The sequence below is a fragment of the Aspergillus nomiae genome (assembly GCF_001204775.2).
Source record: "Aspergillus nomiae NRRL 13137 chromosome Unknown contig00223, whole genome shotgun sequence".
NCBI lineage: Eukaryota > Fungi > Ascomycota > Eurotiomycetes > Eurotiales > Aspergillaceae > Aspergillus > Aspergillus nomiae.
Window position 1 is genome coordinate 1 of NW_015378278.1, and position 27,215 is coordinate 27,215.

A 27,215-nucleotide genomic window follows, 5' to 3' on the forward strand; every position below is an offset into this window, starting at 1 on the left:
TTAATATTATAGATCGGGCTGGGATTGATGGCATACTATGGGTGGTTTACCGGATTAAGGGATTCATTCGGGTTGGTTGGAGGGTGTGGTTTGTATTTTAGATTTATTATTTAGTATTTATTGAACAGCATTAATATTGTACGATAGTATTTATTCCTTTGAATCTCTTGGACAGAGTTGATTTATGTTGTGATTGCATGATAACTAGTGGAATTTATATATTCGAATCTATAAGCAACCCGTGCTATCTAATATTCAGGATGATAACATTGCTGAGAACAATCTAGCAGAATGACCAATCATTACATAGTCGTGAGCTGGGAACGTAATAAAACAGAAGAGTAGTGGAGGGAATGGCCAATAGCCAAATGCAAGGATTAAATCGTGAGGAAGACCGCCTCCCTCCTGGTAAGAAACCCTGTCATTATGCAGTGCTGATAATAAATCACCCGAGGTTAAGCGCCGGTCACAAGCCAGCGACTCGATCAGATCATGTTCCCAATTTCAAGTCGCCGGTTTGGCGGCCATCGAGACCGAAATGTGTCCTCCGTCGGCGTGTCGGATCGATCGTAGTCCGAATCACTCTCGTAGGGGGGACCAAGTTTCTGTTCGGTACGGACAGGGATCGTCTGTGAATACCCCATCGTGCTGGAGTCCGGCCGCATGAACTCCTGCGAGTCAGCGTTCCGGATTGGGTACATCGTTTTGAGACCCATGGAATTTTGGGCCAGCTGTTGTAGCTGCTGAATATCCGAGCGGAGGCCGGAGACCTCGTGTTCGAGGCTGCGGCGGGCGTTTTGTTCACGCCGCAGGAGCATGACCAAAGCGCTGTACTGCTCTACCGAGATGCCGGCGTTATGATCACTGAGTGAGCTTAAGGAGGGACTTTGTAAGGTTTTAGAACGATGCAGCTGCTGCGTGCTGGGGCGGATGGTGGCCGTGCTCAGCGGCCGATCTCCCGCCGATCCTCCGCTCGACGTCACCTCACTGCCGGACGGTGGGGGCTGCGTCGTAGACTTTTTGCGCTTGTGCTCGGTCGAAGAATTCTGTGATTGCTTCCGGCTGGACGTCGCCGTGGGCGAAGGTTCACTGCGTTCGGTCTGCATGCGGGCAATGGCAAATTCCAGGTCAATCAGCTTCACCTCCAAGGTGGTCAATCGCTGCTCCAATGAGATACTGTCGTCGTGCTGCATGGCGCTGACCAACGTGCCGACATTTGGGGGTATGCTCTCTTCGTCCGCCGGGTCATCCGAAGGGCTCGCGCCATCCACAGACGGTTCCACGGCCGTCTGAGGGGCACTGACTGCAGTTCCCCGTGTCGGGGGTCTGATGGACATCAAATCGGTGTCGGAGGCGGCGCCACAAGCGGTTGACGTGACGTAAGACTCGATACTGCGTCGTCGCCATTGAATCGGAGACATCCGGTGGTGCTTGGCCAAGCCTCGCAGAGCGGTTGCGCTCCGCGAGCGTCGTTTGCTGCGCAGGAGCTCGCGCCGTCGCTCATCATGATCGCCGAGGCAGGGACTTTTACTTCGACTCTCCGTGGGGTCCGAATGAATCAACGCATCGAGGGCATCACGCGATTCATCGTCGTCCGAGAAGACTAAGCTGGGCAATGTCGCTCGGCGGGTTCGAGGTGGCCTCATTTCGAGCTTCAACAATGTATCTTCAAACGCTTTTGGATCCTTGGGCTCTTCCTGGATCGGGCTGCTGTATTTCGATTTCAATGAATTCGAGAGCGCGGCGTAATTGGTGGTGTCCTTATCGGGCCGCGATTCCTGGGGATTGTTGAGCCGAAAGTCCGGCAAAGCCTCCTCGCAGCCGTCTGCCGAGCCCCGTGCTTTGCGGGTGAATATTTTCCTCATGACGGTCTTTAGAGTGCTTCCGGTCCGGCGATGGGCGTTGGGCCCCCGAGTCATGCTCGACATGTCCGGGGCGAAACCAAGGGCGGCGGCGGCTTTTTGGTTTCCACGAAAGCTTCCTACCACGATGGACGGGTCGGAGCCGCGGTATGAGCGAGAGTTGATCATCAACTGCTTAGAAGTGATCGGTGGCAGGGCTGTGTCGTAGCAGATGTCGGAGTCGGAGTCGGTTGATTGATCTCGAGGGGCTAGACAACTTCGTAGGGAGTCGCTTCCAATACTGAGGCTTGGGCGGGACATGCTGAAGGGATCTCAATGGCGCTGTATCCGGGTCGAGAGGTCGAATCGTGCAAGGTGATGGCAGGTTCATAAAATGAGCGGATGCAGTGGTGTACCACTAGATAGGCAACAGGTGATCGAACAGAGGTAGCGACAGTCCAGATAGAAAACAAAGGCTTCAAATGCAAGGTCGACGAATGGGTATCTCAAAATTTCGACGGTATCAGGTCAGGCTATCGAAGCGGGGAGTCAGCATTATTGAGTGCTAGCAACTACGAAGCGCTAACCTTGACCGGAGATAAAATCATAATCTATAGGTTGCCGGACCTGACCACAGGTCAGTCGTAATCCACCGGTCCACGCAACTGTAACAACTTACCAACAAAGAGAGACCAGAAAGGGAGCGACTAGGTTGGCAGTACGGTGATATGGCGTCCACATCGAACCACCGGCATTCCTCCGCAGAGGAACCAAAAATGAGAGACGTGAGCAGGGCGCAGCGTCGAGACTAAATCCACGAACGAGGGACCAGGACAGCCTTCGGGGGCAGACGAAATAAACTTCACCACGCGGAAGATTACCGCCACAATGGGGACGAGACTGGGGGGAATCACTGAAGCTTATCAAACAGGGGACGGCATGGGGGGAATGATAGTGGGCTCTGATGCATTGCGTTTGGCCAAGAACAGGGAGGGAAGAGGGGGGAAGAAAGAGAGGAAAAGAGAGAATCAACGGGAGCGAAGGGAAGGAAAATTAAAGGTAATGTAATAAGAATCAAAAATAGTAATAGTATGATGGCAGGTTGTATAGTTAGTTAGTTGCCTTGGGAGGTTCACGACGGTGCGGCTAGAACGCAGACTAATGGATTCCTGCAGAAGGAATGGGCGGGAATGAAGGAGAGGGGGAAATAATAATACTAATGATAATAATAATAAACAAGTCAAATCAAGTGTGAGAGAGAATAAAAAAAAAAGAAAAAAAAAAAAAAAAAAAAAAGAAAACAGAACCGGATTGGGTCTAGGAGAATCAAAGTCGAGGAAAGATTGACCAGGAAGAAGGAAAAGAGAAAAGAAAGAAGGAAGCGCATTGAACGCAATTGCTCCGAGACGGCAGTGGAGAGTCCACTTGGCGTGTCTTCGACAAAGAGCCCGTGCACGGACGCGCTCTTGTTTCAGGAGTTCCAGAATTTTCAGGGGTAACTCTTTTTTTATTTTATTAATTTCCATCCAATTTCAAATTATGAATGCAGACGGACTTAATGCCGGCCGGGGTTCCGTCGATGTTATGCAAGATCTCTCGAGTCATCTTGTACGGTGTATACCCATATGTAGACAAATGATTCCATATCTTTATAGTTTGATAGTCGGTAGGGATGGTTGATCCAATGTCCCACGGTTCCTCTTCATTCTTGACTGATCTCATCGCCCATGGATCGGCTTCCCCGGCGTGACAGATCACCTTTTGATCTCGCTGCCTGCTGCATCGAAACTTCCATAAATTGATTTCCGTTCATTCTTCGCCTTCAATTGACTTTTTTCCCCTGCCGTGTTGATCATGCGCGGTTCAAAACTTCTCGATGGCATACATCATGCCCTGATTATACATTCCACATGGCGCCACATGGGCAAAACACGAGCCTGAGGCAGGGAGTCATGTGAAGAGCATCACCAAAAACGCTAAACATCCAGACAAGAACGAATTCCTAGTCAGATGATACCCATAAGATTTTCTTGATACGACATACATACACACACACGCCACCATCCTCGGAGGAATCCGACTCTCTTCTCCCATTTTCGATTCTCCATACTCCCAAAACCCAGTCCTCCCCTCCAATCCTCGCAGCGAAGGATCTCTCGAATACAGTTTGGCCCCATTCCAAGACCTCGCAGTCCTAAACTTAGGTCCGATTACCGAGCATCGACCATGGAACGCTTGTCAGGAACCCTCCTCCAGCGCCTGTTATTCGCCATGGCCCGACAAGGCTCAAGCAAGTCAACCAACTTTTGCTACCGTCTCCACCCATTCAAAGCCTCCCAGCACGGACATGATTCCACGGTACACCATGAAATAGTGCGGTTAGTCTAGCTATATACGGCCAATGCATCGATTTCTCTTCCGCACCCCAGCACGATATCATACTCTTCCACCCAGATAAGATGACCAAATCTTGGGGACAGGGAGAGCATTGCTTCACCGCTATTCCAACCTATTTTCGAGTTTTTTTTTCTTTCCTCCCCGAGACGTCGCCGACGAACACGGCGCATACTCCCCGACGCAGGGAACAAAAGGAACGATAGCCGTGACGAACTTCTGGGTCTGTAATCTATCTGCTCCGGGTTAATCTATACGGATCACTTCTCGGCCAGCGCATCCGAACTCTCCCCACTACGATCTCATATCGACCTCCTCCGACAGAAAGAGGGGACAATGGCCACAATGCCCTCCACCATTAACGGCTGGGACGGGAAGCCTAAAACAGGCTCTTTCCCCTCGGAGTGAGTCTGAAACGCGACACGGACCAATTGGAGAGGGATCACAGTCACGCCATGTAGACCGGTGAACGAGGTGGAGAGAGGGCCGAGTGCAGCCTGCATATGATGTCACTTGCATGGCTCTGTTCTCAATGATACGACTCACATCGCATACAACCCAAAAAGTAAGTCGTCCAGATTACAGATCACTTGGTTGCGGAAATAGCGCACCCAGAGATCAAGAATCGGCGCCTTGTGCCACCTTACTTAATCTCTCATGTGTCCTTTTTTGCTGTCCCACGTTCCCAGACAATAGCGTTTCACCAGCGACCAGCATCCGCCAGCAGAGACGCTGGAACAACAGGAAAAGTAAGAAAATAAGAAAATCCTTCGCAGACGTCAGAATACACTAACCCGGGCTTGTTATGCAACGATGCGCTGGACATGCATGGGAAGAGTGGAACCCGCCCAAAGCTGAGACGCACCAAGTGGCTCCCTTACAGGCTTACTCCACCGTCCACGATTCCTCTGGGACGTCGCTCGTCGAGGATAGGATCAGGTAGACCTGCATAATCCTAGGAACATCGATGGGATCTCATTGGACGCCTTGTCCGATCTGAGAAATGTAGAGCATGCCGTATCACCCTGTCGTCGCCAGGATATATATAAATATGAATATCATATACTCCGCTAACACTCACGTTGACACGCGGCGGAATATATTATACCATGTACAACACACACACCTCGACACTCCATCCAACATCCACACCCAGCTCCGAAAAGAATGATCATACCCCAAAACGAGCCACATCCCCGAACCCAAACTCCCCAGACACACCACCAGGAACCCACTGAAACGCCCACCAGCCTTTCCTTCTATTTATATACAATCCGCTCTCTTCACACCCCCAAAGTCCAACCCCAAGACCATAGACCCCCCCCCCCCCCCCCAAAAAAAAAGTCCCAAAAATTACACCACCCGCAACCCCACAAAAACACCCAAAAGTAATCTAGCACGACGATAAACCACCCAACAAATCAAAACCGATAACGGCCGTGCGCGCGCTGATAATCGGAGCGCCGGACTGTATCAGAATCCCGACGCTTAGCGGCAAATGTCAGCGCTGATCGCGAACGGGCCCTAGACTAGTGTGGTCGAGTTTAGTAGGGAGCGACGTCTCCGGCGACAAGCTAAGAGGAGGGGCGGCGGGACGGATTTGCACGGTATTTGGAATTGGGATCGGGTGCTGGGTTTTTACCCCTGATGATCTATTCGGCAGATGCTCGGGTCGTGAAGAATGTTATCGTGCTAGAGACAAAGACAGAGATGATATAGTAGTATGTTGTGATGATGGTTTCTAGTGGGATACCTCTGGAAAACATTTGGCTAGCAGGGGTAAGAGCCAAGCCGACTAGGGATTTAGGCTCCATGCAAGATCGCAGTCAGCGTTGACGTGGCAGGTCTAGATGTGTGCCCCCTCACTAGCATGGGGGTTTGGTACGTGGGCTTTTTGGGATGCGGGGGGTTTCGTTATTGTGTTGGGTTGCGTTAGTTTTTGGCTGGGTTTGGAGTTGAGAGGTTATATTGACTAATTTCGATTGGTTGTTAGAAAGATTTTATATATGGAATAGTTTATGATCTCGGTGGTATAGAGGCATAGAGTGTGATATGCGTCTCCGGCTCTACCCGTGTCGTATCGTGCATCTATATTCTATTTTCTCCGATCACGTTCCTGGGAAGATATCTCTCAGAATTGGTATTGACACGTGACATCCTTCAATTCGTTCAGTATGGCCTGCTCGTGCTTCTGTATTGACTTGTGAATATGGGTGGATAATGTTTCCAACGCATTCCCACAGAACAAGGGCTTTCAGAGGATGCTGGCGGATTTGAAATCGTTCCTTTGGCGTAACCACATAAGGGAAAGTCCAGTAGGCTTAGTCCCTTCCATGAATTGCTGCAGAAACTCACACGGACGTGTCTTACGGGGTTTACCTTCCCATTATCATCAACAAAGGAGTTGATGTAACGTAGGGTGGGGCGCCATAATGGCAGCGATAATGGTAGCGACGCTGCTCGCAATTTCCGCACCTCCAAGGTCGTGGCGTAGACCCGATTGAGTGTGAACATCCTCCAGGGATTTGCATCGTGTCGAACTCTGTTGGGTAACCCTGCTAGTCGCCCTCTCCACAGTTGAGGGATATAGTGTGTTGGAGTAGAGACGAAACTGAGGTTTGGAGCAGATTGTCTCAGAGCAATTCCCCAGCATCTGGGTAGCGCAAGTCGGCGTTCTCTTCCAAGAATGCCATCCACCGCTTGAGGAACCCGCTTCCTCTATAACAGAAGGCTAGGTTAGCAAGATCCACCCAAGTAAAACTACTTGTAGCGGGCCAAGGGGATGTTGTAGTCAGGACAAGGGACTCACTTGCTGATGGTCTCTGAATCACCACAGACGCAGAGATGCCGTTTGGGGCGTGTCATAGCAACTAGTAGAGTAAATCAGCATACATGCCCTGCAGAAATGGAGACATACATGCCGTTCAGGCGTCGCTTCTCTCCCAAGAAACCAACTTCATTCTCGCTATTACTTCGCACCAGGCTGACGACAACGGCCTCTTTCTCGCGACCTTGGAATCCATCCACACTGCCCAACTCGATACCCGGATACTTTTCCCGCAGCATCTGCGACAAGATAGCCAGCTGGCCGTTATAAGGGGTGATGACAGCGATGTCCTCCGGTTTCAACCCGGACTGTACCAGGTTGTCTACGTGCCTCGCAACAACCATGGCCTCCATTTCATTGCTCTTACTCTCACCAAGAAGGGCCTCCTTCTGCCCGACCTCCTTATCTTCAGTCTTCTCAGGAAAGTCGCCTCCCTGGGTGTCCCAGAACACTAACGGCTCTTTTGTATCGTCGGTCTCATCGACCTCGTACGGTAGGTCTTTTAGAAGACGAGCTTTTACCGCCTCGCCAGCCATCAGTTTAGACTCGTATAGCTCATCTGACGGAAACCGCATGATTGTTTCGTGCATTCGATACTGTGTCGTTAGCATTCTCTTGATACCTTCACCATGGATCGAAAGCAGTCGATCGAACATGGTAGTTTCAAGAGACATTTTACCAAGACTTCCCTGGTCACTATCGTTGGCAGTGTCCGCCTTCCCGGTCTTTGCATCTTTGGACTTCTGAACAGTGGACTTAACAGTTGGAGGTAGTTGTAGATGATCACCAGCCAGAACAACCTTAGATGCAGACAGCAGCGAAATCCAGCATTGCGCCTCCAAAGCTTGACTGGCCTCGTCAATAATCACAACGTCGAATTTCTGATTCTTCAGCTGATGGCCACCTGCTCCGTGTAGAGTCGCAAGAACCACGTTGCTCTCTCTAACCAGATTATCCACGCATTTAGACTCCCGCTCCCTGAATTCCCGACGTAACTCTTTCAAATCCTGGTAGATAGCCCGCTTCTCCCTCCCAAACCTAGTCTTCCGAATACTAGCTTGCTTCTCATCAATCTCCTTCCTCACATCCCTCACAATAGAAGCAGCCTCCGACGTATGCGTCAGAACCTCCAAAGAATGCTCCAACACAGAGGGCAACAAACGCGCCGGATGGCCAATACGCACAACGGGCACTTTCTTCGGCGCGAGTCTCTCAACAATATTATCCACCGAGATATTCGACGGTCCACAAACAAGCACCCGTAATTTCCGCTGCACCATTTGCAGGATAAGCTCAATCAAGGTATGCGTCTTCCCCGTACCCGGCGGACCATGAATAAGCGCAATATCGCGCGATGCCAGCGCAAACCGAATAGCCTCCTTCTGTGAATCGTTCAACGTCGGGTCGTTAAATTCAACCGCGCCCACAGCCTCATAATCCGGCAGCAGCGGCGTCGTATGTCCAAACGCAACCCGCATAAAATGTGTGTGATCGGACTCGGTCATCTTCCCCATCTTTTCCATCGTCTGGTTCATCCGTCGATATGTGACATCGTTCGCGAGCTTTATCAGCCAGAGCTTCTTCCCCCATAGCTCCTCGATCGCCTCGTCATCTTCCTTGGATCGTCCTCCGCCGCCCCGTTGACCAAACGCAACCGAGATGCTCCGCTCCCCAACCCGAGTAACAACGCCCTCCGGGCCCTTGGGTGGCCCTGCACCCGCCGATTTCCCATCCTTGCTGGCTTTGTCCTTGCCTACCTTTTTTGTAGAGCTCCCGATCTCATTCACCCGGACCACATCGCCCACGCGAATCCCATGCGCCCCGAACTGAGGTTCTCCGTCTTTCCCATCGCTGTCTGTATTCTTCGCGGAAACGGCCGAATCGGCGCCGAACTCGCCCACGACGCGGCCGCCGAGCCGGTCCGGCATTGTGAGAGGACGATCCCCGTTAGCGCATAGCCTGTTGCTTGGAGGGTTCGTCTGGTGGAGGGTGAGACGGATGCGGCGGTGCTCGCGAGCGTGGAGGACGAGACTTCGGCTTCGTGCTCTTGGAGGAGGAGCTGTTGCTGGGTTTGGGCGAAGAGGGGTATGGGGATTGGTGCTGGAGCCATGAGGTATAGGTTTGGTTGGTATTTATATAAACATTGGTTTTGGGTCGATGAAGGTCATGGATTATTTGTTTCCGGAATGAGAATGTTCTGCTGTGTGGGGCTTTGGATATTGTTGTGTAGAGCTTGAGGACGTTGGTTTGTTGTGCTCGGAATTAAGAGCGAGCTGGTGGGGTTTTATGTCCGCGGGGGGTTTAATGATTTCATAAATTGATCTGCTTAGTCATGTGTTTACAATGTGATCAATGATTCTTGCTAAGTCGATTCAATTGGCGATTGGTATTTGAGGATATTTCTTCCTTTCTGTAAGTTTGATCAGATTAATACAAACATGGCGATACTATACATGGGCTCAGTATTTCTTTTCACAACGCCCCAGAACCATGACAAATACTGGATCTAATGGCCTCTATGGGAAGGATGTATACCAATGTGGAACGAAAACAAAACTCATTAACTAACTTTGAAAAATACATCTGTGGACGAAAAAGAAGATAACAAATGGACCGAGGGCTAGAAAAGAAATGAGATATTCACAAGCACATCCTCCATACTTTCTTAGGGCAGACAGCTGCGTCTCCGGAGATTGGAGTACATCGTTGAGCCTTCTCGAGGTGGCCTTGCTGGCGAACAAATGTGCATCAACGGTTGTCTTGAAATTGGAGGGCCTGTACAAAAATGTGTGTTCTGTGCAAGGGAGTTTGCGTCTCAGGCGCCGAGCGCGCAAGAGGAATATTATGGAATGTTATGTTAGCTTGATCATCAGGCATTGGATGATGAGAACTAAAGAATAGGCGAATGATATGGGATGCTCCAGTGGCAAATACTATCAGCCTGAGGCCGACTTGCTCCAAACTGGCGGTTTATGTGTTCAGATGTTTTTGGCCAATAAACGGCATGTGGCTGGGTTTGGATCTTCCATGACACGCAAAACCCAGCACAGCACGTTCCGCGTCTCTTTCATATGAACGCTCATCCGCCAAATACACACAAAAGTCTCGGAGGCCACGTAGGTCCGCAAATGCTCTGAGGAGTTTGCGTAGGTATTTGTTCCTACCTGGGGTTGCCCCATTGCCATAGTTCTTCGTGCCAAGGTCGATGATTGTGAGCGACAGGCGAGGGATATCAAAGTGTTCACGGATGAAGCGGCGCAACACTGACCAAGACAACAATGCTGCATCCTCCACCCTGTGAGCAGTCCTGGCAGGGCTTCGAAAGGTCAAAGGAAACTTGAACGTCAGGTGCCTGATCTGCATGGAGGACGATGTAGGCATATTGTGCAGAAGTCTCATTATGAGCTCAGGGTCTTCATCCGTGAATGCAAAGTTGTTCTTCGAGAAAAAGACACGACGGGCATCCTCATAGAATCCTCGGCTGACTAGGAAATAGGGCGTTGGCGAGGAGAAACAAGAACAGGTGGTGGAGAACGCTGTTTGGCGAGCGTAGCAGAAGCACATAGCTCGCAAGGGTGAGCAAGTACCGCAACACGTGAGGGGATAAATGGTCGGTCGTTGGCGTCTGCGGTCTTGCAACGTCACGAGGCCTTTTGGACACTCAGAAGCCATGATATACGGATCAGGGCGGTTGATTAGAAGTTGTTCTAGTATAAGAAGTTGCACCTCTTTTGGAAGGCGCAGAAATCCAAACGGAGCTCTATCGCCAAGGTTGTTGGTCAGCCTCCAGCAGGATCGCTTGATCACGGCTCGAATGTCGTTCTCCTGGTACTGATTGAAATGAATAGCACATTGCGCCAAAGAAGGAAAATGATCCATCGCGCACATCAATTTGTGTGCAACCTCCAAATCTTTGACCCTGCACTTCAGGCTGAAGTACGTGAGAGAAGGCATCCTCGCTGCAGCCAAGTCACAAAAAGCAAGCCACATTTTCAGGATTGTGCGATGGATCCCCCCATACAGCTTGAGAAAGCGCCTGTCACTAGGACCCAGGTCAATATGTAGATATTTCAAGTGCTCCATACCCCAAAGTGTCCCTTCACGGAATTTGCAAAAGTCTGCCCTCTTGTAGAGAGTAGCGCTGAATCTGTTGAGGCCAAAAAACATAGAACCAATTTCATCGCGCACAGCACGAGAGGTCTGGAACAATGCAGTGGGCAGCCGGGGGTGAGTACAGCCTTTGTCAACAAAGGCAGTCCATGATCCCTTAGTCTCACGCATGGAGCTGCGAGTACACAACGGTTGAAGCGTGGGGTTCCAGCGAACACACTCGCTAGTTATGTCAATCAGACAAGGGCGTAGTAGTCCAGCATACTGCAGAATCTTGATCTTGACAGTTTCTGGCAAACTAAGAAACGATGCACCCGGCTGGAGTGAGAGGCCCATGGCGACCTCCATGTCAGAAGGGGCAAACAAAGAACCTGCATCGCTTGACGGGGATTCCGTCCCGCTGAGGCTCTCCATAGAAGAAGGGGGAGGGTTCAATTCATTGTATAATTGCCAAAAGGCCTGTTCATCGGGGTCCAAGGTATCCATTCCGGGCCTGTTGTGATTGTTTTGACAGCACAACAGTCAGCAGGTTGCCCGGGAATTACGAAGACGAGCATTTGACAGTGAATAGGGATGGAGGGGCCTTACACGTAGTGAATGAGAATATCGGTAGAGAATCGCCTCGTAAAGAGCGCGTCGTAAGGATCGCTTAACGGTTCATGAAGTTGATCATGAATTGCAACAAGACATTCGATAGATAGGTAGGCGGGCTGGCTGGAGCATCAGAAGGGAAAAGAAGGTAGGAATAGTAGCAAGGTTGACTACTGGGAGGATGAGGAGTAGACGAGATTAGACGAGAAGTATTTGTGCATGTAATAAAAGTCAATTGATGTCGGTGGTTCCCAGCTGGGAAATCAAGTTAAAACCAGAACCTCGTGCCTGGGGCACTCTACTCACTCCCCCTCAATTTTTACTTCCACTCCGCCTTCAACACTCTCCTCCTTAGCACTGACCTTCCTGCTAGATACAAGGCCTCTGATCTCGCTTTTGCATAGTTTCGTCCCCGCGAGGTCACAATCCCCGCATTTCCTGCCTACTGGTAAGCAGACCGTCTGTCCAAGCCCGACAAGCAGCTTGTTGATTTCATGCCATTTATCCTTTGGCAGCCATGATTCCAGCGCCTTGCGGGTCTCCTCAGGTGTTTTCGTCTTGTTCCAGCCCCAGAGGTTCGTGATACGATGGACGTGGACGTCAACCCCAATACCCTCATGCTTTCCCCAAGCAGCGCTCATACAGAGATATGCCATCTTCGGGCCTACTCCGGGGAGCTTCATCAGCTCTTCGGCAGTGGATGGAATATCTCCTTCGTACTGATCACGAAGAATGACAGCTGCGGCCTTGATATACTTGGTCTTGTTGTTATGGAAGCCCACTTTACCGATCAATTCGTTCAGCTGCTCGGGGGAAACAGCCAAAATATTCTCAAGATTCAAAGTACTGTCTCTGAGAGGCCTTTCCAACTTGAACGTGTCCTCGTCTGGCTCTTCTTTGATTACACCAGTATCTATCAGAGGAGCTTTGCCATCCCCAAGTTCAGTGTGCAATCGCTGCATCGCCACAGCCGTGACGGTGTCCTTCGTTTGGGAAGACAGCATCAGCGCAACGAGAGTCTGAAACCGTCGGTCTCGGGGAGATGATGCTCGCCAGTACAGCTCGGCACATCCCATGGTATCCACCGGTGCAGTCGGGTTAGCCTCGCGCATCTTTTTGACAGTGGCGTATATCGTGTCCCAATTAGAGGGTGGCTCTACTTTGAATGAACCATCCTCTTCTTTGATTCTTCGTGCAGGGGTGCGGCGTGTTTTCTGTGCTACAGGCTCAGTCTTGGGAGCTTTTTCAATCGTCTTCTCAGGAACCCTTGTTGAAGCTCGAGAATTGATTTTCCGCGGTGGTGCAGGGTCTACTTTGCGTTTCCGCCGTTTTGCCGGGGGCTCCATTATATCTTCAATATCGACAGTGTCGAGAGACGAGAGAGATGATGTTTCATCATCACTTGCAGGTAACTTAGGTTCAACATCGCCATTAGAGCTCCCGTTATATGCAAACCTGCGTAGATTGGAACTGCGCGTTTGCCGGCGCGCAGGGGGCGAGAGCGCCTGCAAGACTTTCTCAGTCTGCTTGGATGCCCGAGACGTTCGCATAGTTCAATACAAAGGTTCCTTATGTATGTGTAGCTTGCATATGTTATGACATTCACATGAATCAAGGATCGACGGAATTTTTAGGGGTTGGACAGGCTGGGTTGCCAAGCGCATTCATGCGGAGCGGACGATCGCAGAATTGCATGGGGAAGAAAGACCCACGGGCCGGGTGTTAAGCCTCGGCGCAACTCTCGCGGTGAGTAACCACTAAGTTTGCCGTGAGGTTTAATCCCTTGCTTTTTAATCCTCGAAGTATCTGCCGACAACAGCAACGCCAAAGCATATTCAATTAAATCTCACATTCTGATTACTCCCATAATAAACAAGCATCGCAGCGCGACAAATCTGCGATCCACATTCCACATATCGCCCTCATGGCGTCATCCAGCACCACCAAACGCCTCCTCCGCGAACTGAAAGACTACACCAATAATCCAAACGAAGCGCTCCTGCACCTCGGCCCCGTCGACAGCGATGACCTCCTCCACTGGGAGGCAGTTCTCAAGGGTGTCAAGGGAACACCATACGAAGGTACGAAATACCCTCCTCAACCGGCCCCCTCCCCGCCCACTTCACCGCTCCCAGAATCGCGACTAATAACAATATAATAATCCAGGTGGCCTGTGGTCCCTCTCGATAACAATACCCCCCAACTACCCCAACGCACCGCCCACAATCCGCTTCAACACCCGCATCTCCCACCCCAACATCTCCTTCACCACCGGCGAAATCTGCCTGACCCTCCTCACGACGGAGCACTGGACTCCCGCGTACACGCTCTCGTCGACCCTGACGGAGATCCAGCAGCTCCTGACGAACCCAGAACCCGATAGCCCGCTGAACGTGGATGTGGCGGTCTTATTGAGAGACGGGGATATCCCGGCGTGGGAGAGTATCGTGCGGTATTGGACGGAAGAGGAGAGGTGGCATGGTCACGAGCCTACTTATCTGTCGCAGGCGTAGATTTCTTGCATGATATTCGAATCCAGCGAATAAGAAAGGGGAAATGCGGGTGATAGATGGGGCGGGGCAGCCAACTCAGTCAAAGTTCTTTTATCTCTGTCTGTTTAGTTATGTCGATATTACGATCAAGCTTATATATATACACACACTACGTACTACCAGAACAACCATGTCATTTACAAGTTCCAAGAAACCCCACTCCAGCATATCTACCAATACCTCGATTGCTCAATATCTGCAGTACAGAACAAAGATCTAAATATGCACACGCTCGACAGAACCACATAAAGGAGAGACATGTCCACGCTCATAACACCAAACCCTGACCCCCAGCTTCAAAGGAGAGACACATTTCGGAAGGAAGACGCCAAGTATGCAAGGATCGTAAGCGGGCGTCAGAACGGCGTAAAACACCAACGTAACAGAGTCGAATATTTTCAGAAGAGAAAGAGAAAAGAAAAAAAACAAACGCCATTCATGCAGAAGAAGACAAGAATACAAACAAGGCCACATTTTCAGAAACACCATATGTCCCGATTACAGGGCCATGGCCACGACGGCGGCACCACCGACCATGACGAAGAGTTCGCGGGTGAGACCGGTGGTCGGGGCTGCGTTGTCGGTTTGCAGGCCAGGGGCAGCACCGGTGGGCGTGGCGATCTCGGTTTCGGTGGGGTGCACGACGGTGATGGAGGTGATGGTGCTTTGCTCGCCGTTGGGGAGCGTGGTAGTGCTCTTGAAGGTGGAGGTGTAGGGGGTTGTGTGCTTGGTTGTTTGTTCGGTGGTTGTGGGCTCCGGGGCGGAGGTGGTGGTTTGCATGGTGGTTGGGCCCTTGCTGGTGGTGGAGTCTGAGGTGGTGGTCTGCTCCGAAGTGGTCTTCTCCGAGGTGGTCTTTTCGCTGGTAGTCTTGTCGGTGGTGGTGGGCTTGGGTTGATTGGTGGTGGTGGGCTTCTCGGTGGTCTTCTCGGAGGTGGTCTTGTCCGAGGTAGTGGGCTTCTCGGAGGTAGTGGGTTTCTCACTGGTCGTGGGCTTTTCGGTAGTCTTCTCCGAGGTCGTGGGGGAAGCTGTGGGCTTCTCGGTCGTGGTAGGCTCCGTGGTGGTTGGCTCGACGGTGGTCTTCTGAGTCGGCGTGGTAGGCTCCGCTGAGGTGGTTGGTTCCGCCTGAGAAGTCGACGAGTCAGACGATGAAGCAGAAGAAGCAGAAGAAGCCTCTGTAGTGGAAGAAGAAGATGAAGGAGAGGGAGCTTCAGTGGTGTGGGAGGAGGGAGCTTCCGTGGTGGAAGAGGGAGCTTCAGTGTTGGAGGAAGGAGAGGATGGTATTACAGTGGCTGAGGGCTCGACTGCGGCCGAGCTGTTCTGCCTCTTAAGGTTCAGACGGGCGGCCAGCGAACTATCCTCGGCACTGAGAACGTCCACAGCGTCTTCGTCGCGGCGGAAGACGCCATGACGGAACTTCTCGAACAGGTGAAGAGCCTTGTGGATGTCGAGGTTCTCGAGATCGCTGTAGAAATCGGACTTGTCGGACACCGCGTTGGCCTCGGATACCACCTGCTCCGGAGTGCCGGTCGCAATCGCAGAGGATGCGATTAAAGAGAAGACGGTCAGCTTCAGAAGACGATTCATGGCGACTGTTGAGGTCGGATGAAGTAGTATAGAACAGATGAGTCGGGTGGTTCTTGAGACAAGCTGATTGGTAGCTTGGCGGGTGGACTGATAGGCAGCAAAAGACGACAAGTTTATTCTTATCAATTGGGAAACGGTCGGGAACCCCTTGTCGAGTCGTTGAAGCCACAAGAAAAGCAAATATGACCAAAGAGGTGAATTAAGAACAATGGGAGCGAGAGGGAAAAAAGGATGTGGAGGAAAAAGGAAAAAAGAGAAAAGGGTTGCACTTAATAGTAGCGAACAAGGGCTTTTTGTTGTGTTTCTGGGTTTCAGGCCTGATAATGGAACCTCAGTCAGCCTTCCAAGTTAGTCGGATCGTTAGTTCGTCGGCTTCGGATCCGCCAGAAACCTGGAAAGTAAAAAAAGAAAACACAAGAAAAAATTTTCTTTTTGTTTCTTGTCAATTCAAGGAACAGGTAATGTAACGAATCACATTGACAGACACGGTGGATCTCCCTCGTGGAAAACCACTCAGATTAGACCTTGGAAGAGTCAAGACACTGGAAATAGCAAGTCCATTGCCGACTAGAAGGAGACTACGAAGGAACTAGTATAGTAGTTAAATCGTTGAAGTGGTACCCATGGTCGGAATGCACTAAATTCAGCAGCAAGTGGCAATGCACCGATGCGACTTGGCTTCTCTTTAAGTATTTGTTTGGACTGTACGAAAGTATGTAAGGTATGTACGCTTATCGGGCAGATAAATCTCCTCCATGTCTCCTCGGGCGACGTCAGCACTAAGCCCAGTTATGCATGAAGACGCATACCAGTGATGTTAAGAAAGCGATAGGTGGTGCGCGGTAAGGCAACGCTCTGCAAGTTCATATAAATAGCTATCAGATGCGAGGTCAACGTCAATCATGATTCGTCCTTGCATGTCTCAGAGTTCAAGACCAGTCGGGTAAAAAACCAAAATCAAAAAAAGAATCCGGTACGGAGAGAGACAAAAGAGGCCGAGATCCTACCGAACAACTGATACGAGAGAAGAAAAAAACACTAATCCGTCGATGATGACACCACTGTGAGATCAGAAGACGAGAGTTTCCCCACTTAGCTTCAGGTGAACCGGTACTGAATGAGACTTCCATCGCTACCAAACACTCCTCCACAACGAAAGTACCCAGTAGTACTCCATACTCTAGCCTCAACGGAGTACTCAATAGTACCCCGACAACCATCGCTAATCGTCCCGTATTGGGTCGGCGTATTATTCTTGAGATAGAAGAACGTGTCGATCACTGGAGATCGCTTCCTTCCATCTCGTAAGCCACTATTGACAACACCATTGGATCATCATTGGCACCGGTTCCTTCTTTCACCTGGACAACTTGAACAACGACCCCCCTGGTTCCTAGTCACAACCTCGGTTGACGCAAACTCAGTGAAGGTTACATTCTTTCATACCTAGGTAGTCAATTGGGTCCTCAACAGGTACAATGGGGACACAACCACAAGGCCAGAATCTCAATTGGGGAACTGAATCGAAACCCATTCCCTGGTTAACCACTCTGCATTCGGACAAGTGCCGTTCTGATTTTAGCTCCGACCGAACCGGGTGCCGGATCTGCCCTCAAGGTCAAGTTTGGAGTTAAACCTGTTCATCCGGAGCTAGCCTGTGGCTGTGCTGTCCGTCCCATTGGTCGCCTGGTTGCCTTAGGCCGGCTTAGCCGCCAATCGGTTGAGTCACGTGCTGCGTGCTGACTTGACAGGAAGTTATTGGTGCTTGTAGGTACGCTTGAATCCAGCCACAACTGATTATATACCTTAGAAATAGGTGTCGGATTAAAACCAAATACGCAAATGAATGCAAAACAATATAGCTGACTATGTCAGTTAACGTTAGCTATATTGGGTACATGATATCTCAGACATTGTCAGCTGTCTTGAAACGGAAGCGTGAGGCTGCGCCGCTGCGGTTCCCTGCGTCTTCGGTTACAAGGTTCGAATATAGAAAACAGAACCAATCGAACTCTCGTGAAGGCTGTTTGGGTCGTCTCCACCGTCGGGTTTTTTGGGCTTATACGAGGTTGACAGAACTCATTGTTCAATTTACATCGATCCCGACCTATCATAATCACGGGTTGCCGATGGTCCCTGAGTTTTCCTGGCGGTGAGGATCGAGCCCAGCCTTCTCACAAAGGGAATTGATCATCTCCATGCCGCTTTTGGGCACTCGTGAGCGGAGATAAGACTGAGTCGTCGGTTGAGAGTCTCACCTTCTTGCTGTCTCAAAAAAGTCTGAGGAGGAGCCTCTGCGACGACGTTCTGCAGCTCATCAATAATATTCATCTTGCTTCGGCTATCAGTATCGGTAATATGAGTGATCTGAGCGCGCGCCGGCTGAGCACAGGGCTCTTCAAGCCTCAGAACCTTTGGGGAGGATTTTGATATTACTAGTCAAGCTAACGCACTGATTACTCCGTACCGTGACGAGTAGTGGCTCCCCCTCCGCCCCGAGTATTGTGGAAATGAAATACGACCGTCAGAAGAACACAGATCCAGTGCCTCGTGGATACATTATCTTAGTTCTTACGAACTATCTACCTGGGGTGCAGCTGAATGAGACTATCTTCTTATATGTTTTTAATCCAGTTTAATATATTGGAACTCCAAAACATGACCATGGAATTTTCGGTCCAAAGAGTGACCACAAAGTTGGAAGACTCGGTGCATCAGCAAATACGCCAATCCTTTAAGCTTTCTGACTGTAAGTTTCCATCTTCTTTCATCGAGATGCCTATTTTCTGTTGTCCAGCGCTTAAGTTGGCTCAGGAATTCGGCCAGCGCACCAAGCAAGAGCATGTCTTCGGGGACGCAGCAGCGAACAAGCGTGCATCATAATTCCTGCCAACAATGAAATGAGGCATGCTTGAAGCATACCTCATGAGGAATCCTATCTAATTCACTAATAGTTGTATCACCAACCATAAAGAGGGTGGACCTGCCAGGGCAGAAGACGTGTGGCGGAATATCTAATGGAGTCTGGGCCACGGCGAAGTTTTACGATCAGTATAAGAACAAGAATCTCATCGGGACAAGAGCAAGTGGACGGACACTGGAATCCTGCGGTAGAGGCTGTCTTTGTTTTCACATCGTGGTATGTTTCAAATTGATTTGTTACTATTGGTATTGAATGAATGTATCCGAGTCCTTCGACTAGTCTTGATACAAAACCAAGCCACCAGCGCGCCTCTCAGCCAGACGAGCCGAATTTTGATCTGATACTCTCTAACAAGCCATTCACACCCTTGTGCCCGAAGCACTCAGCATCGCCAGTTTTGCCATGGAATTTGAGGACAGTCCCTATGCCAGATTATTAATTACCCATGCACACAGTTCATGATAAGACGCAGCGCAACTGTACTCACTCAGATCAATGCTGCCTTTAAACGATGAACAGTTACAGTGCAGTGTATAATCCACCGGTACCGCCTTTCTTAGTATAGATACCGCGCACGCCCCGCCCTCTTCCTCGCACTTGCTCAGGGCTTTTCCACTGCACGTCAAATATATCAGCATCTCAGATTCAGATCCACTAGGCCAGGACAATGCCACGTACTTATCCTGGGCGATCAGCTCTTTCTTGTCGGTGTCTACACCAAAACACTGGTCCAGGTCCAGATCGCTGGTCTTCCAGAACCACCCATTTTCTCGATGATAGAATCTTACCTCGACCCTATGGCCATCCAAAGGTTGTTGTATGTCCCAGCGGGGAGTGGACTCCAGCGATGATAGCAGCTGTGGAACTGCTTCTACTCCTGCAATGCAGCTGAAAGCAAAAAGAGAGAGGGTGTACGAGGCCTTCATTTGGGTGATATAAAGATTCTGTAGTTTTGTTGTTTTCCGGTTCAGTGGAAGCTAACGAATAGAGATACTGGACATATTTATACCTTTTCTACCTTCATCGACTTTCTCTCGAGAGTTGAGGTAGTGAGGCGAGGCGATGAAATCCCATGTTTTCCGAGAACTATTGCTGTGCCCTGTTGCCCTGTCCTTTGTTACCTCGCAAGTAAAGTTAGTCGGGCATACTAACTAACCTTGAATGAAGTGATGTCACGTCTTCATTGGAAAAAGGAATGCCGTTTACCGTTTCTGTAACAGGTACATATTCGAAATGATACCGACCAATATCTTCATCCTGAGCGGGACTATCAATGTATACCTTCCCGATCACTCTCCGCAAACATTTTGCGGGATAGATAACATGGCCACCTTCTGGCATAGATTTAAGCTACAAGTTTACCTTATCAAAACAGAGTCTTCCTGTGGATCCAATGAAATTCTAATTTCAGGAAGAGATCCCCTGTATGATACGTGACGACGACGTTCAACTTAAGCATACACACGTTGTATTTACAAGGTCTGACGACTTCGCAATTGTTTTAAGATTGTCAAAAGGAATCACTAATTGGCGCTACTTAATACATACATTGACTTCCCATTGAGTAGTGCATACTGCACGAGCACATCATAAAGCGTTACGCCAACATCTGCTATTCATACATTCCCTGTCAAGTTCTCTCGACAACTCCATACCACTCGCCCCATCCGATAATTTTGCCTTCCATCTGACGGGCAATCTCATCGAAAGTCGCCATAGGGCTGAGTTTACTTTGGTCGATAGTATGATTAAGCGCGATGAGCTCGAAGAAATATCGATGAGGGCCCTGGCCTCGAGCTGGTTGCGGCGCCAGATAGATCCCTCCTCCGCTGTTTGCTCCATATTTGAAACCACCGCGGAGACGATAAGGATCATTCCTGGAGTCCGATTCAACGAAGTCGGAACGGTGCAGACCGATGAACACCGGTGGGATTCCATAGTAGAGTCCGTGGATGACTGGTGCGGTCAGAGGTTCGTCGGGGTCTTCGCACACCAGAACGTATTCCTGGGTGTCTGCCGTGGTGATGGGCCATCTCAACTCTGGGAAATATCCGCTACCGTCGTAGGTGTGTGCGATATCCATGCGCGAGCCTGAAGCGCCGATTTCTGGGCATTCAATGAAGAATGTCGGGTAGGGATAAGCGGCGAATGCTGGGCCTCTTGTGAAGAGTTTGTCTTCGTGCCCTTTGGCTCCGGTCAGAAGCAGGGAAAGAAGACAGCCGATGCCGTATTGAATGTAGTGCATCTGAATCAGTTAGATTCCCGTCTATCTGTCATAGGAAGCATCTGGCTTACCTTAACAGATGAAGAGTATGGTGCTACTTAATCTGAAATTTAGAGATGATCGGGGAGAGTTGGAAGATGATGCTGCGAGAGGTTCGTGAGAGACTCTGGGAGTGAATACAGTACAACCAAGGCGATTAACCTGCAGAAAGAGTTCTCCAAGGAAGGTGCTAACTTGCCATAGCCATTTTGACTACGAGCTTCAAGGTTGAGGTTGCAGCTTCCTCTTTTGCAGTGCTATTGTTTCAATCCGGGTAAGGAGCGTAATTATCTCGATCAGTTTACAAGGAATGTCCTTGCCCCTTTCATTTTCCATATTGCTCTTTTGAATTTCCCACTGCGTCCAGAAAACCTAGAAGTGCTGTGATAGCAGTATTAGCCAGACGCTTGGAGCAACAACATTGCTGTCGCGCAATTATTTTGTGGGGATGTATCCCAGCGGATACTACGATGGGGAAGATATGGATGAATACCTTTCTTGTGACCTGTCTGAGATTGTGAAGAGAGGCTCGTTCTCTTGCATGCAAAATCCGCTAGTTACTCCGTAATACTTCAAGTATGGACAACTTTCGGAGGTATCACACACGGACGCCCAAACATGCTCCTCTCTTGCCAGGTACAGTGATCCACCTTAGACGTCAGATCAACGTCAATGTTATTGATTCGAAGTCAAATCAATACTTTTAGACTTTTTTAACGCAGGAGGTTTCCTGATGGCCCACCCCGAGCTCGGCCGGATTTGGTACAGGTAGGTCAAAGCCAGCCCACAACTCGAATTGATCACATATGCTTGGTATTCCTGTTTGGAAAAGATCCGTGCTGTCTACGCGTTCCATACAGGGTTGCATTTTTAAGCTAGGACCAAATATTATCATACAATCTCAGGTAGGAAAGATCGGCACTTTGTTGTCTCGAGTTCCACTCCGTACACTTTACCGACATACCCTTCGGTCATTGACAAGTACTATGTCGAATGACTTATATGGAAACATCGGCAGATTGGCGATTGTCATGGGACGAAGCTGCTGCTATATCTAGTTGACGTTCCCATTCCCAAGCTCTCAAGATGCCCAAGTGCAGTTGTATTCTTTTGTCCTCTAGGGCTCACGGTTATTTTCATTTCCTACCACCTTCTCTTCGACATGGCGGATTCAATGTTTCCCATGTACTTTGGACTCCCGGATCCTCATATTTTCAGACTTCCCTCCGATTCTCATCCCCTACCTAGCAGTCCCGCACCGCGATCCCAGCTGTCTTGGGATTGGCCGATCAACATAAGCCCGGCTCTGTTCTATCGCACACTCGATGTCAGACTACCTCTGCTTATCGCCACCCTCTACGCATTAATTGTCTGGACCTTCAATCATATCAACAGAAAGCGACAAAACCGTCCATGGCCTCTAAGCCGTAGTCCGCTCTTTTCTCAGTTTGTGCTCGTCCATAACGTGGGTCTGGTGCTCTTCTCTGCATGGATGGCCCTGGGCACTTATCAAACCATCAAATCGACCCTATTGAACCAACGAAATAACCCACCTCTCGCATCTGCTATACACGTACTTTGCAAATTCGACAGGAAGGAAGAATTGGGTTATTTCATCCAGCGAAGAATATCAGAAGAACCACGTTCTCAGCTGGATGTAAATGACCACAGTTTTAACATTTCCCATCATGAAATATTGCAGTTTGATTCCTTATGGGATCGCGGCATTGACTACTACATGTGGATGTTCTACATGTCCAAATTCTACGAGGTTGTCGATACAATACTTCTCCTTCTGAAGGGAAAGAAGAGCTCCTTCCTGCAAACCTATCACCATGCAGGTGTCATGTTATGCACATGGGCAGGTGTGAGATACGCGTCTCCACCGGGTCTTGTCGGCCTTCTCTTGAACTCGGTGATCCACACAATCATGGTAAGCGACAAGCAACCCCAGGCTATACTCTCACGAATTCGCTAACATCTGCTCAAAACTAGTACTTCTACTACACCCTTGCCACCCTCAAGATTGCAGTACCGGGCTTTCTCAAGCGTATCCTTACTGGGATGCAAATCGCCCAGTTCATCCTCGGATCGATTTTCGCATGGTCCTACATCTTTATTTCGTACGATGCGTCTATCTGGGCCCCATTCGCTTCGATAGATAACAAAGGCGAAAAAAACCATGGCAATGAGAGTCGGACGAATATATCTCTTCCCCAAGATAATTCCCACCTGGTTCCCTGCTTGGACAACAGCGGGCAAGTGTTTGCATTGCTCTTGACCACACTCTATCTTATACCGTTGACATTCCTCTTTGTTCGTTTTTTTGTCAGATCATACCTGTCCGGACCGAAGCGAAAGTTGGCCAAGAAGTAGCCACGATAGGCTGAGGGCGAGCTGCGAAGGGTCAAAACTATTTGTGAAGGACGAACTCCGTGATTCATTTTCGGAAACAGGATTAGTTTGAGATATTCATAGGGTGTGGGCAATACTACATGTTGCAGATGGACGATGATACAAAAAAAAAAAAAAAAAAATTGAATAACTAAGTGGGGGGTTATATACAATAGAAACCTCGTTTCTCCTTGTACTATGTGAAAGACATATGTCAATCAACCGGAACTGTTTGGTATTTAGCTACATATACAAGTTGGATTGATATCTTCATCCCCCAGATTATCCATGGATGATACCCCCCAAAATAGCCCCTGGTCTTCTAAGATTTCTAAGGGACCTATCAAGCGACATTGTATGCAACACATTCGTACAAAAAGACGCTAATCAACCGTAATCATAGTCGAATCTTGTTAAGCACTGCCACCTGTTCTTCATACACAGCATAGATACGCTGGCACTTATTCGCCTTAGTGTAGGTGAACAAAGCCTGCAGCACACAGATACCAATCGAAGCAGCAACAGGCAGCCTGTTCCGATTCGCAAAAGTGAGGTAAAAGATCGATCCGACCTCAAGGACCGTTACCGAGACATTCACCCAGAACGCATAATAATACAGGTTCCGCATCTTGACATCGCCATGCGCAAAGCACCGTCTGAGTATAAGCGTCAGATGCGAGGTGAACCCGGGCATCCCCGAGAACAGAACTACCAGTGTGTGTTAACCGCACGGCCCGTGATACAAAAGTAAATTGGCAGTTGTTGACTTACCCCAGAAGATGCCGATTTCGGACATCGTCCCCAGATACCGCAATTCTCGTGCCCGGTCTACGGGGGCGTTCACAATGAGGAAAACGAGGCCCTGTACTGCAAGCAGCACGCCCATGTGGTGCACCACGTAGATGAGCCGTAGACTCGTGTCGTAGATCAGGTCCAGGAGACTGACTGCAACCACGATGTAGCCGGCGAAGGTGGATGTCTCCCACAGAGTCACGGGCCAGGCGTCGTAGTATCGATCAGTCCATTCCTTGCCGCCTATCGTGACCTGTGCGATGGAGGACGATACGCAGGCCAGCAGTATACCCTTCAGTACTACGTTCACATGGTGGAAGCAGAATCTTTGCTGTTCCCGAGTGGTGAGCGTCCCATACATCGGACCGTATAAAGAGTGAAGTGCGCGGGAATCAAGCATGACGCGGTTCAGGGCCGCGCCGAACAGCAGAATCCCCGAGAGAGAGATGCCATCGAAGGTGTTTATTCGGGTTCCGGCCAGACATTCTTTATGCAAGGTTGGATCCTGCGAAATGAAGGCCTTGCAGGCCGAGTTATATAGTCTTTCCATCGGTTATGTATGGCGTCCTGGTATGATAACAAGGCGTGGGACAATGGCCTGGTAGATGAGCAGAAGAAGAACAGGTGCAGATGAAGGGAGTGAGGTCCAAGCATGCCACACAGCTGGGAAAGCCCAATTTAAGTCTTAGCTAGCAGCTTCTTGGCGATGTGAGGTATCCATAATCCTGTAAATGGCTAATTCAATTCCCAACAAGCACCCTAAATGACCAGGCAACGCGGCCAGGGCCGTCAATATTTACGAACAGTGTGCAAATGTCTCCTGCATGCAGGGTCCCTCGATGCCAAAGGTCATTTAAGCGATAGCCGCTTCTACGTACCTTACTTCCAAAACAGTGATGGAATCGCCTGATCGGCAATGTCGCTATACAATCCATGCCAACCATGATAGTAGTTCATATTTGGGACATTTAGCACATGCATAATGCATTCCTCTACAGGGCATGTGCCAACCACTCCTGGATAGAATACAGGCTATTCTAGCTATGTTTCCCCCTGTCTCATACCTTGCTACAAAGCTTCTCAGTCATTTTTTTTCTTCCCCTGTCAAAGGGCCAAAGTGTGAATCGCCAGAGTCTAGCTAGGAATGTCTTTGACTCCTGTTACCCACAGATATAGACCTCAAGACGAATTGGAGTGCTTGCCATTTGTAAGAAACGCATTGTGAGCACAGTCAACAGTCTCAGTCCAAGTTCTGATTATATCCAAGTCTGTCCGATTGCATTTCTGGCAAAGATGAATACTCGTATTTTTCATCACTCCCATCAGGGTACAAATGATCCTTGATGAGATGGATGATGGTGGTAAGAACTACAGCTGTCAGCATTGCGTGAGTAACAGAAATGAGCGAGTTGGCAGTCTCACAGGAGAAGTAGATAAGGCCACATGTGTATAGAACGGCAATGTATGGGGAAGCCATGAAGTCATTTTCTTCAATTGCTTGACATAAATCCCTCGACGATCCGAATGCTACGAAGCTGAGTACCACCGCCACCTAGAATCTGTCAGGGATGTATTCAAAGGCCCAAGCCAGGATGATACAATACCAGCGGAGTCACATAACGCAGAATACTATAAGCGTCTGTTGAAATATTGACCGGCCAATTGGGTACCACCAAGATTTCGATAATCCTGAAAGCCGCCGCAGTCACCATAGAATACCCGAGGGCTTCGTGGACTTTCTTTACCAGCATAGCCTCTTGTTGATGAGATGTGAACAACAGCCCGAGAACCACAACGGTAAGTGCCGGGAGAATATTTCTTTTGTTATGATGTCCCTTTCTTGTGCTGAGCATGATGCTGGTTAGTGACCCACAAAGCACCATGATGGTGTACGATGAATGCTCCAATCGTGTAAGAAAAAAGTGCCAGTCCTCGTCTGAGTGGTACCCGACAATCAAGACCACAACCATTACCAGGCTGCACACAAGAAGTAATACAGCATCATAATAGTCGGGTGTCCGATTACCATGACGGGGCCACAGCCCAGCAGCGGAGGAGAGCAGTAGGATGCCTTCGCTCATTGCGAGCAGCTGGAGAATCGCATGTGAGAGGGTATTGTAGTAATGCTCACGAATCCCAACGGATTCCACGGACCCAGCTGTTATGTGGTACCAACCAAGGATAAACAGCCCCATGGTTGCAATACTGTAAGCATGTCCCAAGTATTCCGCGACACGTTTGGAGTGGACTTTCTGCTTTCGATGAATATAGAATCCCAGTAATTGTCGCATGAGCAAAAGAATGGTCAATCCGATCTGGGGGATTCTATACGTGTGATATCCACTCCCACCATAGATCCAGAGCCCAACAAGAGCTACAAGGACCGCTAAGACTTCCACAACTGTGGCCCATTTTGATTGAACTGTCTTCTAGATGTCAGATATGCCGACCTTGAAAAGCATTATACGGCCTTATATCACCAAGCAACTTACCCTAAGAGCAAAAGCTGACGGTATCAAGAATGCAAAAGCGAGTATCTGAAGAGAAATGGAAACCCCAATCAAAGCAGACTTTAAGAAAACAGCCTGTGTTAGCGAAGGTCAGGAGTATTGATTGGGAAATACTTGCCATACTGAATATGATGTCTTAACAGATGTTTGCTCCGGCAAAGATGAGTGTGCAATCACTGAGATGAACTTGGAGTATCAGCACCCACCTATGATCAGGGACCTCTGGGGTCATGCAACTGTTGAAATGGAATGAGGGAAGCCTGTTTTCTCACTGCAAAAAGCCTTTTTCTGGGCGCTTAGTGCGCTTTTGTGATCTATCAGAGCTCACCTGCATTGAATGCTAATATACTTCGTCCATAGGCCAATAGGAGAAACAACATATTCACGCTTTTGTTTTGGATCCACATAATACAAACTACTGATAAGTCGCGTTT

At 49.4% G+C, this 27,215-nt stretch overlaps 9 protein-coding genes across 9 annotated transcripts; 2 read left to right on the forward strand and 7 right to left on the reverse strand.

Moving 5' to 3' along the window:
* Window positions 1-485: 485 nt before the first annotated feature.
* On the reverse strand, window positions 486-2,162 carry ANOM_008578 (uncharacterized protein; the record flags this gene model as incomplete). Its single annotated transcript, XM_015553834.1, has 1 exon — window positions 486-2,162. The coding sequence occupies one exon, from the start codon at window positions 2,160-2,162 to the stop codon at window positions 486-488; it is 1,677 nt and encodes a 558-aa protein (XP_015405103.1).
* Window positions 2,163-6,868: 4,706 nt separating this feature from the next.
* On the reverse strand, window positions 6,869-8,990 carry ANOM_008579 (putative DNA helicase; the record flags this gene model as incomplete). The annotated part of the gene is made up of 2 exons (XM_015553835.1): window positions 6,869-6,953; window positions 7,153-8,990. The coding sequence occupies 2 exons, from the start codon at window positions 8,988-8,990 to the stop codon at window positions 6,869-6,871; spliced, it is 1,923 nt and encodes a 640-aa protein (XP_015405102.1).
* Window positions 8,991-10,032: 1,042 nt separating this feature from the next.
* Window positions 10,033-13,313, reverse strand: ANOM_008580 (endonuclease III domain-containing protein; the record flags this gene model as incomplete). The annotated part of the gene is made up of 2 exons (XM_015553836.1): window positions 10,033-11,665; window positions 12,070-13,313. The coding sequence occupies 2 exons, from the start codon at window positions 13,311-13,313 to the stop codon at window positions 10,033-10,035; spliced, it is 2,877 nt and encodes a 958-aa protein (XP_015405098.1).
* Window positions 13,314-13,687: 374 nt separating this feature from the next.
* Window positions 13,688-14,276, forward strand: pex4 (putative ubiquitin conjugating enzyme (UbcJ); the record flags this gene model as incomplete). The annotated part of the gene is made up of 2 exons (XM_015553837.1): window positions 13,688-13,844; window positions 13,930-14,276. The coding sequence occupies 2 exons, from the start codon at window positions 13,688-13,690 to the stop codon at window positions 14,274-14,276; spliced, it is 504 nt and encodes a 167-aa protein (XP_015405099.1).
* A 537-nt stretch (window positions 14,277-14,813) lies between these two features.
* ANOM_008582 (putative GPI anchored cell wall protein (Dan4)) lies at window positions 14,814-15,899 on the reverse strand (the record flags this gene model as incomplete). The annotated part of the gene is made up of 1 exon (XM_015553838.1): window positions 14,814-15,899. One exon carries the CDS (start codon window positions 15,897-15,899, stop codon window positions 14,814-14,816), a length of 1,086 nt encoding a protein of 361 aa, XP_015405096.1.
* A 4,553-nt stretch (window positions 15,900-20,452) lies between these two features.
* On the reverse strand, window positions 20,453-21,293 carry ANOM_008583 (YbhB/YbcL family Raf kinase inhibitor-like protein; the record flags this gene model as incomplete). Its single annotated transcript, XM_015553839.1, has 3 exons — window positions 20,453-21,067; window positions 21,118-21,140; window positions 21,281-21,293. 3 exons carry the CDS (start codon window positions 21,291-21,293, stop codon window positions 20,453-20,455), a joined length of 651 nt encoding a protein of 216 aa, XP_015405097.1.
* A 954-nt stretch (window positions 21,294-22,247) lies between these two features.
* ANOM_008584 (elongation of very long chain fatty acids protein) lies at window positions 22,248-23,461 on the forward strand (the record flags this gene model as incomplete). Its single annotated transcript, XM_015553840.1, has 2 exons — window positions 22,248-23,018; window positions 23,081-23,461. The coding sequence occupies 2 exons, from the start codon at window positions 22,248-22,250 to the stop codon at window positions 23,459-23,461; spliced, it is 1,152 nt and encodes a 383-aa protein (XP_015405094.1).
* A 415-nt stretch (window positions 23,462-23,876) lies between these two features.
* Window positions 23,877-24,821, reverse strand: ANOM_008585 (uncharacterized protein; the record flags this gene model as incomplete). Its single annotated transcript, XM_015553841.1, has 2 exons — window positions 23,877-24,187; window positions 24,251-24,821. 2 exons carry the CDS (start codon window positions 24,819-24,821, stop codon window positions 23,877-23,879), a joined length of 882 nt encoding a protein of 293 aa, XP_015405095.1.
* A 690-nt stretch (window positions 24,822-25,511) lies between these two features.
* ANOM_008586 (uncharacterized protein) lies at window positions 25,512-26,562 on the reverse strand (the record flags this gene model as incomplete). Its single annotated transcript, XM_015553842.1, has 3 exons — window positions 25,512-25,639; window positions 25,694-25,823; window positions 25,876-26,562. The coding sequence occupies 3 exons, from the start codon at window positions 26,560-26,562 to the stop codon at window positions 25,512-25,514; spliced, it is 945 nt and encodes a 314-aa protein (XP_015405092.1).
* Window positions 26,563-27,215: the final 653 nt, after the last annotated feature.